This window comes from Biomphalaria glabrata, chromosome 10 (assembly GCF_947242115.1).
Source record: "Biomphalaria glabrata chromosome 10, xgBioGlab47.1, whole genome shotgun sequence".
Taxonomy (NCBI): domain Eukaryota; kingdom Metazoa; phylum Mollusca; class Gastropoda; family Planorbidae; genus Biomphalaria; species Biomphalaria glabrata.
This window is the reverse complement of record NC_074720.1, coordinates 16,662,753-16,674,937: the sequence shown is the minus strand read 5'-3', so window position 1 is coordinate 16,674,937 and position 12,185 is coordinate 16,662,753. Positions and strand designations below refer to the sequence as shown.

At 30.7% G+C, this 12,185-nt stretch overlaps 2 protein-coding genes across 3 annotated transcripts in view; both read right to left on the bottom strand.

Annotated features, from left to right (window-relative positions):
- Positions 1–2,607, bottom strand: part of LOC106051917 (N-acetylglucosamine-1-phosphotransferase subunits alpha/beta-like) — a 36,555-nt gene extending 33,948 nt beyond the window's left edge. For both annotated transcript variants that reach the window (XM_056044217.1, XM_056044219.1), the window contains exon 1: positions 2,315–2,607. In XM_056044217.1, coding sequence (XP_055900192.1) covers positions 2,315–2,440 — 126 coding nt within the window. In that variant the 5' untranslated portion in view covers positions 2,441–2,607. The remainder of the gene's footprint in view (positions 1–2,314) is intronic.
- A 790-nt stretch (positions 2,608–3,397) lies between these two features.
- Positions 3,398–12,185, bottom strand: part of LOC106076349 (DDB1- and CUL4-associated factor 7) — a 12,746-nt gene continuing 3,958 nt past the window's right edge. Inside the window, exons 2-9 of the mRNA XM_056044229.1 lie at positions 10,312–10,486; positions 10,089–10,190; positions 9,107–9,205; positions 8,845–8,958; positions 6,939–7,071; positions 5,835–5,986; positions 5,471–5,588; positions 3,398–5,157 (exon numbers count right to left, since the gene is read on the bottom strand). Coding sequence (XP_055900204.1) covers positions 4,985–5,157; positions 5,471–5,588; positions 5,835–5,986; positions 6,939–7,071; positions 8,845–8,958; positions 9,107–9,205; positions 10,089–10,190; positions 10,312–10,464 — 1,044 coding nt within the window. The 5' untranslated portion in view covers positions 10,465–10,486 and the 3' untranslated portion in view covers positions 3,398–4,984. The remainder of the gene's footprint in view (positions 5,158–5,470; positions 5,589–5,834; positions 5,987–6,938; positions 7,072–8,844; positions 8,959–9,106; positions 9,206–10,088; positions 10,191–10,311; positions 10,487–12,185) is intronic.

Below are 12,185 nucleotides of genomic sequence, written 5' to 3'. Positions count from 1 at the left end.
GAAGTACAAAACATTGTATGAATACCAACAATGTTTTTAGCTTATTCTAAATAAAAGATTATTATTAATTCAGGGGATGAAAGAGTGGTGGGAAATTAATACTACTAAGAAGAAAAACGTTAAAAAATACTTTAAAAAAAAAAAAAAAAAAATTATATATGAAGTGTAACGGTATCATGTAATTAAATTTGTAATAGATCTAGACTAACATCGATCTGTGCAATTAGAAATATTTTTAACAATTGTTTTTGTTTAGCGCTATCTCATGCTTTTAGCTTTCTCAATATGCTATGATCATATTACTTATAATCACACTTATCTGGACTAGTTGAGAAAATGTGGGAGTTGGGAGGGAGAGGGGAGAGAGAAAAAGGGATATCTGGGTGAATTTTACCGTAATTGGTTTTTAAAGGGAACGACCTTAATATACATATATATATATATATATATATATGAAAACTAATGAAAAGTAATTTATATGCTTAACATAAAATCCGCACATCTGAAGAAAGTGACATCATTTTTACTGGAGTCTATAAGTGTAATGGTTTAATTTAGTTCTCACCCATTGGATATTAACAATTTATAATTGAATCTGAGTTCATTGAATATTTTTAAAAAAGAATTAAAATCGTCTTGTATATTATATGTGTTTTATTTTCAGCCATTTTTTTTCTGATATGGTTGCATAGTTGTGTGGTATTTGATCTGCACTGTCATTTGGTGGTCTCGAAGGTCCCAGGCTAGGATGTATTTATCTTCAGAAACTAAAGGAACAACGAAAACATGTAAAATAAACTAACATGGCCTTTACCTATACCTATACCACACCTAAATCAACTAGATCAGTGGTACTCAAACTGTTGTCCCTATCATAGATGAATCCGTACTAATACAGGAGCAGATTTTTTAAATATCCACAAACAAGGAACTTTAACCAATGTCTGAGCAAGGATACCAGAAATTCTTATTACAAAAACAGATTCCAATTTTGGGTCATTGTACATAAGTTGTCAAATGCTTTTCCATCTTCTTATTTGGTACAAACATTGAGCTGGCCATAAATACACTCATACAATGTTATCAACCTGATCTAATTTTGTAACATTTTATTTTAAAATAAAAGTTATAATCTCAATAAAGATTCCTTCAACAATTTGTTTTTTACATTTTTAGCTATATACTATTCTATCTCTGCATTTACATAGATTTTTACTTAGGGGTCTGTGGGTTAGTTTTGACTATTTAAGGGGGTCCCTAGGTCAAAAAGGTTTGAGCACCTCTGAACTAGATCTTCAGCTGATGAGGTTGTAATCAACTGAACCGTTCTCTTATTACTTAACTGTCTCTCAATGCCTTCCCCAACATCACCCACACAAACAATATAAATAGAGTTACCAGATTTGCCAGATACCTGCACACCAAAAGACAACAAAAATGCCTTTTTTTTGTTTTTTTACAAAATGCACAAACACACACAAAACAAGACAAAGTATATTTGAAGACAGAGGAATGGCTATAAAACTTTAAGTTTCGTATTCATACTTTAGGCCAAAGCCTGCTGGATGGAGAATAAACAACCAAAAAAGAAGGGCATGTTCTCCTTTTAGTTTTATCTGACATGAGGTAACCCTTTAGAATAGATTTTGGTTTACACTCTTAGTACTTGATTTCATGCAAAATTTAAAACTAGATTTAGACCACATGATAAGTTTAAAGTTTCTATTTAATAGAAATTAGTATGGCAGTATGAAGTGAGGTGCAGTATGGCCAATCACCCAGCCCAGGCCACTCTTAATACTTGATTTCATGCAAAATTTAAAACTAGATTTAGACCACATAATAAGTTTAAAGTTTCTATTTAATAGAAATTAGTATGGCAGTATGAAGTGAGGTGCAGTATGGCCAATCACCCAGCCCAGGCCAATCATTGAATGATATTGAATGAGAAAATATTAAAATGAATGCATAGCAAATAGCATCTCTAATAGTCACTAATAGTGCCCATAGCCATAGTTGTATGATTAATGATAGATCTAGATTTTCTAGATCTATATTCTACTCAAATTCTAGATTCTATCTAGTAGTAGTACTAAGTGTAACTAGTTACTAAGTAGTAGAGTAGTAGATCTAGATTCTAGATCTAGTAATCTAGTAGTACTACTTAGTAGCATAAAATAATTTCCTTAATTCCCCCCCCCCTATAGCCAGCATAGCTAGTCAATACTAAAATTGAAAACTAAAGTCTAGATGTAAATCATATTAGATCTAAATACAATAAATCTAGTATTGATTAGTAGATCTAGATCTATACCTCTCCAAAATGAATAGCCGAAAGCGTTATTAAAAATGCTCCAGCGAGCAACATTAAAATTCCATATTTGTGAGAGATAATATCATAGATCTTTTTCTGAAAAATCTTTTTCAGATTGTCCTCCATTTCCTATCTAGTGTTGATATAGTTTCTAGACTAGATCTATATCATATATCTTTTAACCTAATCTAGATCTAAACTAGTAATTTATAAATGTTTAATTATTGTTCATTTGTTTGTAAAATTTTATGGGCGTCGCCATCTTGCCATAGTTGTCTAGGGGAGTGCACTCTTATATCTTGATGAATTTTTACATAGATCTTTCTTTTCTTGGTAGAAAATTTATTTTTTAATTAATTTATTTTAGAGACATACTAAATCTATTTGTTCTTTATTACCAACAAAAGTAATAGATTTTCTAGATCTATGTCTACATCTAATAAAACAATAAAAAAAATATGTAAAAGAAAATTTTTAAAAATTTAGCTTTAGATAAAAAAAATAAATTCAACAATTATAATGAAACTGGTCAATATTCTGTTACTATCATACCTAAATCTGCATGTTTAGATCAACAGCTCTAAGTTTAAATTTATATGTGAACATTTTTATATACATGATGTTAAAATTATTCTTTTTCACATGATCTTTTTTTTCTAAAGATGAAACTTTAAAAGCATATTTTGATTTTTGACATTATTGATGTCATCTTCCAGATTTCATTTTTTTCTCCAGCGCTATAGTTTACATATAAGAGGTAGCAATCTATAACAAGCATAAAATGTTAGCCTTTAAAATTTATTACTATTTTTTTTAGCTTATATTATAATGATTTAACAATGAAGTGTTTCCATACAATGATAGAGTTTAAGATAATGTTTGATCCATTGAGAGTTTATTTTATTTAAACATCTTGCAGGTTTGACAAATATATTATACACAAAAAAAAATTGATACATATAAGCAAATCCTAAATGGACAATATACACTTAGCTTTCATTACTACTGAATGACTGATAAAATATCATTGTTGACACTTTTCTAGACACTTGACAATATAAATGAATAGAAAGACCAATGTCATTAAACTTATGCAATAATTTTTATTTTCAATAACCTGGACATTTTCCTTGAATTAAACATGGACCCATTTTATTGAAATAATATCAACACTAATAAAATAAATGCTGATAAATATTTTTATTTTTCTGTAACAAACAAGTGAATACAGTTTTTCAAATATTGGCTGCAAAGTGTAAGAAGAAAAAAATGGCCCAGTATGAGATCAGTAAACAAATTTCAAGTCTTAAAAGATTTTTTTTAACAATTTAATAAAGTATTTTCTTTCTGGCTAACACCAAATTTTAAGTTCTAAATAACAGCATGATTTGTTTATTATTTTTATAATAGTACAAATTTGCAGTAGTGATTTCAAGCGACATTGTAAGCTAACAATATGAACAAGTGGTGTACAGTAGTTTGTTTATAAATGAGGGATATTTTAGCTTATACAAATAAAATTATATTATAAATATTAAGAATTTAATTTCATACCAATATTAAATAAGGAAATGAGTCTTTTTTTCCCCCTTAGAAGCAACTACCATTGACAATAATAAATGTTTTGTTGCATAAATTCTATCCCCATATATTTTTTCATGCTAATTGCAAATACTTGAAATTCCTTCAATGTAATAAATTAAATCACGATAGATGTTTTTCAGTGATTCATTTGGAAACAGCTTTTAAATTTGTTATTTCACTATTAATGTATTAAATATTTGATCCATAATTCTTTTTCAACCCTTAAAACAGTCAATTTATTACCGAAAAAACTTTTATTTTCTAAAACTATACAAAACTGCATTTCAAAAAAAGAAGTTGCAACTTACGAAAACATGTAACACTAAAACAGAACAAGAATAGCAGAAGTATTCATGACAATTTTCACAACACTTTGACACAAATGAAAATGTACAAGATTTAAAATGATTTCAATGAACAAAGAGCTATAGCTGTACAGAGAATCAAGTGATGGTGTCACATTGTTAATGCATTTTAAAGAGACAACAAAATTTTGGTTCCAGGATGATTCACTGAAGCAATAATCATGAAAACGGAAAAAGAAAAATAGTAACTAAAAATATAAATTGTTACAGAGATATGTGTCAATGTACAGAAATGAATGAGCACATTTTGTTTATTTTTTAGGAAATATGTACAATAGCATCACTGAATAATGATTATTGATGTTTATATACAAGTACAGAGCAACTATAATACACTCACACACATAATACTCTGGAAAAAAAGTTAATCAGTTATAAAGTAATTTTCTGCTTGAAATTGAAAAGGAACTTTTTTATTCTATATAATTTATAAGTTGATTAGTAATTTTAAACAGTTGTTGCAACAAAACGAATTTTACTGTAATATATATATATATATATTCATTTTGTTATTTTCCGTATGTATATAAATATATATATATATATATTGGAAATTCTAAGCATTAGATTTAGTACATCCTTTTTTATTAGAAATCTAAATGATGATAAATAATGCAGCAAGAAAACTATTTACAAATGAAAGAATTCATTTGTATGCTCTGTCGATTAAAATGTTTTTTTTAAATAAACCTAGCAGATAAGAACAGTGACATACAATCATTCACACTCTCAATATCTCCATGCAATTATTATAGCAAATACTGATCCAGTCGGGCTGGGTAGATGACCATTGTATCTGATTGATTTCTCCCCCTGCTGTGTAGGCTAAGATAGGATCTTCAATAGCTCGAGGCATCTGTTGAATGTCCCATATTAATGCCTGATGATCATCCCCTACACCATAGCATAGTAGGAAAAACAAAAAGATTTCATTAATATTATTATTAATATCAATATTATTATTAATGCATTTACCATATATGTTAATTCAATAGGCCACTCTCTATTTGCCTTTTTTTTTATTAAGTGACTGAAATTCTGTATTTAATAAGAGGCATGTTTTATATGCTGCTAAGAGTAACATATATGTGAAACATTAACATCACATGTAAACATAATTTTGTCTACTCTAATGGTGAGTCAACCTACACAGATAGAGATATTCCTAACACTGATATAAAGCACAGAAATTCATTTAAAAAATCACCTGCTGTGCAAATATGACAGCTTGAATGAGGTGCCCACCCTATCCCATTGACACAAGCTCTGTGATTAGCCAATCTTGCTACTGGTGTGCAAGGTACTCTGACATCTAAGATTATAACCTGAAAATTAAAATGCATGTAAGAAAGTACAATGAAATAAAAGTAAAAAAAAAAAATTTTTATACATTACAACAAACTTCTAAGTTTCCTAGAAATATTTATACAAATATTTTATTGTTATATTTTTGTAAGGAATAATTTCCCAGTAAATTATTTCAATCATAATATATTTTTTTTTAAAGTTTTTTTTGTGGTCTCAGAATTTATCAGATTTGGCTATTGAAAGAAAATGAAATATTCACACACCTCAAGAGCATCTAGGGCCATAGTGGCCAGATAATTAGGATCCTGTTTGTTCCAAGCCAGCCTCAACAATGGCACATGCTGCTGATCTTCATAAATGATTGTGGAATGTTCTAGGTGACGCAGGTCAAACATTCTGACTGAACCATCAGCTCCTAAAAGATAAAACTGTATATTCATACAACTGATTTTAAAACATTACTAAATCAAAAATGTTTTGCACTAAAGGATAGAGGAAAAGATGATATGTGGATGTACCTTAGATTCAAGGGTTAGCTGTGAATACACATTAACAATACAGAAAAAAATAATTTTCAAATCATGTTCCTGATGAAGGATGAAGAAGATATCTGATGGATATTAGAGTCTATTGAAACTAAAATATTCAGACAAATGAATACAATTTCTATGGTTTCTTACTCTAAATGTTATACTTAGGGATAGCCAGACATTTTTCTTAAAAGAGCGGGTTTGGAATACGAGTATAAATTAGTTTCAATTACGGTATATAATCAGAAGTAACAGACATATTCAGATAGTAGAATTCAGTTAAGACATTGGACATCAATACAGCAATAACATTTGTTTCCCAAAAAAAAAAAGGAAGGGGGGATAAAAATTATTTGTTTTTTTTTTTCACTATATTCAATGAATATTCATACAATTCTAATAATAATAGTAAGGCATTGTCTTCAATTCCAAATATTAGGAATGGGTGCAGTACTTCGCCATGCAAACCCAGTTATGACCTACATGTTTTGCCACATCTCATGCAGACAAAACAGTTTTCTGCAGGGGGTCTATTTGGCTGCATTTCAGAGTATTTACAGCAAAATGACCCTGTAAATATGGAAAACTGATAGCACTATTTTAAAAACATTGTGAATAAGTATTCTTTCTGTAGAATGTACACATGGCAACTGCCAGGAAGTTATGTTGCTGTCCTTTCAGATAATAAGGTCTTAGCAATGGATGAGCATGATTTTTTTTTCTTAAGGATGTAGGACATTTATAGTTTATATAATCCAATATATTTTTACGAGTCTGGAGGTTTTTTAAGCTTTTTCAAATAGTGAAAATATAAATAAATTGGAGTGTGATACAAACCAACACTAGCAAACATGTCTCTCCCTCCACCAGCTCGACTAAAAGCAATGTCATAGACTTCCTTATCATGTGCAATAAGCTGAGTTTTGACATGACCAGACACTACGTTGACTCTACCAACTATCTGTCCAGTCTAAGAGAGAAAGTTGGAAAAGTTACTATAAACAAGATGTTAATTAAGTCTACCCGAGTACCCACTAGGGTAATGAATGGGCTTATGATGGCAAATCAGCAGTGAATAATATTATTTATGTGTAAGCCCCATTGCATGAACACAATGCAAAAAGGAATATCAAAATAATTAGTCCTAAAACAACTGTCAATAAAAGAGACCAAAATGGTTTATTGTTGACTCAGAGACAGTTGAGATATAGACTTGGTTTCTTATTAAATTCTTGAACTATTTCTTTGGCATTACCATATCCGCCCACTTAACATTAGCTAACACTTCAATGAAGATGTTTTGGCAAGATATGAGTATTTTTAGAAAAGTAATTCTGGCTAAAAAATGCACGAAAACCATTAATGTACGGAAGATTCCAATTCCTTTTTACAAAGCTTATATCAACTCACTCTGTCTGGTAAAAAGTGTGTACATGTTACTTCTCCCACACCCATTCTTAGATAAAGTTGAAACTTTACACAATTATTTATTGAACCTGACAAAAAAAAAGAATCAATAAAAAAAAATTAATCAATTAGTAAATTAATTATTAGTAATTAATTGTTTTGTTTAGTATCGAATAGGGAGAATAAATGCTACCATTTTAGATATATAGCTGTATATATATATATATACATATACAGTTATTCCCTTTATAACATTTTATACTCATTTTTTCTTCCACTTCCCTTTATAGGATCAAGTTAAAATTTTGCATAATTATTCATAGACCATGACAAAACATGAATCAATAAAAAAATTAATCAAATAGAGTAATTAATGAATTTTGTTTTATTTAGAGATGCTTCCAGCAGTCTTAAGATATATGGCCCTGATTTTAGGTGTTCTGACCCTTATATAAGCTTTGTTTTTTAAAAAAGTTGTGTTTTTTTTTTAATTTATTTTGCTTATTTATCCCACTTTTGGTCAGAGTGTTAGAAGACCATCTGTCATCATTGAGAAGTACATAGAAGTCTAATTCATAAAGTGCTGGTTGTGAGTGTGTATGTGTTTCGTGTGTGAATATTGTTCGTATTTTTCATCTATATTATTATTGAACAGTAGTTATGCCGAGGTTGTCAATTGTAGTCAAACTGAATTTCCATTTGATGTTATCTTATCTTATCCTAATTCTGTGAATCATTTAATTTCTATCAAAAGAATGGAAAATGGCCTTGATAGCATTTTTTCTCCTTCCTGCTGGTGGCTTCATAGCTAATACATGGTTAAAGGCAAGGTTTTTAAACAGCACTATACAGAGGACTCATACAGCTACATGCTGTTGTCTCTGAACAGAACAGTTTGGATACAGAAAAATAGTTGCATAGTAAGCAGTCTAGCTCATGAAAGGGCTTCTCATTACTTGTAAAACTACCTAAATTGCAAACAACTTTTCTTTTAACTTTAATACTAAATACATAATGTAATAAGATGTACAAGAAATTACAGAAAATGACATGAAATGAATTTTAGCAGTTTCTATGAAGTTTGTGATAATAAAAATTAAATTGAGTTTAAGGTCAACATTTAATAACATAAAATCCATTAAAATTAAAGCCATCACAGTTTTTAATGATAAAAAATTTTGCAATCTTAATAGTTTTCTGCATAAAATAAATTAGTTGAGTTTTTAGCATACAATTTTATCTGAAAAACTTCAAACAGTTCCATAACTAAAAATAACACATTTATAGTTAAATGAAATAATTTCAGATAAAAGAAAAATGAAAAGATAATTCACACCTCTAAACCCCATATAGTACATGTTGTATCTATGCTGGAGGTGCCAAGGAGATTAGCATCAACTTCATTCCAATCAAATGATGTCAGCGGGGCACAGAAGTCAGAGTTTTTATTCTAAAAAATAAAGTTGCTTTAAATGTTAGAAAAAATATATTTATAAATCATGTTTTTAGTTTCTAAATTGAGCAACAACAACACAAAAGAAAACAAATATTCAATAGAAAATTTTTTTTTTAATACTCCTAAATAAAAAGGAACTTACGTTATTTAGAAGACATTCGAGGCGAGTTTCTGAATCACCAACCCTCCAGACTCTTAAATAATCACCAGATGTAGCAAGTAAATCAGGAAACACTCCTTTCTTTTATTAAAAAAAAAATTAATTTTTATTACTTATCTTTTTTTTTATTGCACAATAAAAAAAAAAAAGTAGTTTCCCTTTCAGACCTTTTTATCTACAGGGCAGATGATGTAAAGGTTATCTATTTCTGTGGAAAATGAATAACCAGGGTGTCATGTGGCCAGCACAATGACAAACAGCCTTTACTTTTCCCAAACTAATGTCAGGTACCCATTAGAGGGGCCTTAAAGATCTCGAAATAGAATATGCCTCCTCCATTTGGGACCCCTCAACTCAAGAAAACATTAAGAAACTGGAACAGACACATAATAGAGCAGTGAGATTCATAACAAAAAAATATTCACATTTGACTAGGGTAACACCTTTAGTAAAATCACTAAATTTAGAAAGCCTTCAGGACAGAAGACTCAAAAGTAAAGTAGCAATTATACATAAAACACTGAACCATAATCTTCAAATACAAAAACAAAATTTAATAAAATACTCTGAAAGACACAAAGATAAAGGCACATTCCTCGTTCCATATGCTAGGACAAATTTGTACAAATACTCCTTCTTCCCTAGTGCTATTAGAGCATGGAATGGGTTGCCTGAGCTAGCCAGGAAAACCAGTGACTTGGCAGAATTTAAGTCATTGGTTTAACTGGTTAATATGCATGACTAAATGCATGACGCGTAGGACGTAATCATCTTCTTTTTTTAAGTAACGTCTGTATTATATAAGATAAGATATTAAAAATCTCATTTTCACCAGGATTTGAACCCATGACCCTCGGTTCAGAAGCCAAATGCTTTACCACTCAGCCACTGAGGTAGATTTATATAGTTTTAATTTAATATTCAGGAAGGTGAAATTTTTTTTTTTATTAAAAAAATAACTCACAGAATCAGGTATCCACATTATTTTTGTGGTTGGGTATGGGTGATCAAATGTGCTTTTTGCTGTGAAATCTGATGTTTCCTCATCCAAACTGACTATTTGCACCTAAAAAAAATCAAACAATTTTCAAAGTGTTCATAAGTTATATTTATATTATTTCTAAAAAAAAATGAAACTACAGTTTACAGGTAAAAAAATATTGAAAGATAAATAATGAAACCAGTACCTTATTATTATATTCCTCAACAAAGCTTCCAAGAGCTAAACGAAACCGCTTATCAGGGCGCACACTCCAGTTCATACTATACACTGTCCATGGTGCCTCATATTTGTAAATTTCTTTGCGTTTCCCAGGGGGTACAGGAGGAGGCATTGCCATTTTCAAGTAATCTTTTTAAATTCTGAAAATAAAAATGGTTTTGTTTTTTTCTATTGTGGTACCTAAAATTGTTTTAAGTAATATTAAAAATAGTAATTTTTAATGTAATCATTATAAACTTCGTTATCATCATCGCCCTTTTGAGAGGTTCAAATCCTCTCTTACAAAAGCCTTGTAGAGAAACCCTGCTGTTTTACGTAGTGCATGTATGTCAATATACGCAGAAAAAATGATCAATAACCGACTTTATTGGTGGCTAGAAAGTACTTGCTCACTCCAGGACACAGTAGAAGGGTTTCATGAAAACAAGCACACTACAGCAGTATTTATAGATTTGCAGCAAGCCTATGTTGGAGTGTGGAGAAAAGGTCTATTTTTGAAGATGAAAAAAATGGGCATCCATGGAAAAATGTACAGCTGGATCAGGGCATTCTTAAAAAACAGAACCATCCAAACCCGATTCGAAGGTGCCATCTCTAGTAAAAAAAAGTTTGGAAGAAGGACTACCACAAGGTTCAGCCCTTAGCTGCACTCTCTTTCTAATCTTCATGAATGACCTCCCGGACCTCATTTCGGTCAATAAGGCACTTTATGCAGATGACCTTTTAATTTGGACTACAGAGAAATATCCAGTGCTGACTAGATCCAAACTAAATAGAGCCCTCACAACTATCTCCACATATTCAAAATTATGGAACATGGAAATAAACAAAGAAAAGTCAGTTTATTCAATATTTAGCCACAGCAACAAAACAGCAAAAAGAAACTACATCCTAAAAATAGACTCACAGCCAATAAATAAAGAAGAAAATCCAACATATCTTGGTGTAAAACTAGACCAAACACTGTCTCTAAAACACTTTATGTCAGATTTAAAAGAAAAGGCATCACAAAGATTAAACATAACAGGAACATCCTGGGGAGCTGAAAAGAAAACCTTAAGACAGTTATACACTGGATATGTCAGATCTGTAATGGATAACTGTCTCTCCATACAAGTAGATGCCAACAAAACCTATCAATCATCATTAGATACAATCCAAAACCAAGCCTTGCGGCTAATTAGTGGAGGTATGAGAACTACTCCCACAGCAGCCTGTGAAATAGACTCCAATATTGAACCTCTCAAGTTAAGGCGCAACAGAGCAGCATTAGAAGCTATTGAGAGACAGAAGGTTGGAGGACGATCATCCATATAAATTACTAACACAAAGAAATAGGAAAAACAACCAAAAAAAGCAAAGGACTCTGATCCAACTTACTGACGAACTAGCCCTAAAACACCACCTACCCAATAACAGAGAAAAAATTACCAGGTTTTCAAACATTACACCCGGACTAAACTACAAACAACCAACCATCAAAACAAATTTACTAAATAACACCTTAACAAAAGAATCAAATCCACTGGAGCTCAAAGTAGGCACGCTTGAAACAATTGAAAGCTATCAAAAAACAGCTATCCATATTTATACAGACGGATCGGCTTTCAAAGCTACCATCAATGCTGGTCTTGGTGCCTTCCTCGTCTTCTCTAAAAATAAACACTTTGAGATAAGCGCACCCTGTGGCGATTACTGCTCAAACTTCCAAGCCGAAATTGAGACAATTACCATAGCACTACAGACAGTGGAAAACAAATTATATGAAGGAGTGCAACCACCATCAGATATTGTTGTCTTTACAGACTCCCAATTTACTCTGCAAGCACTTAACAGCAG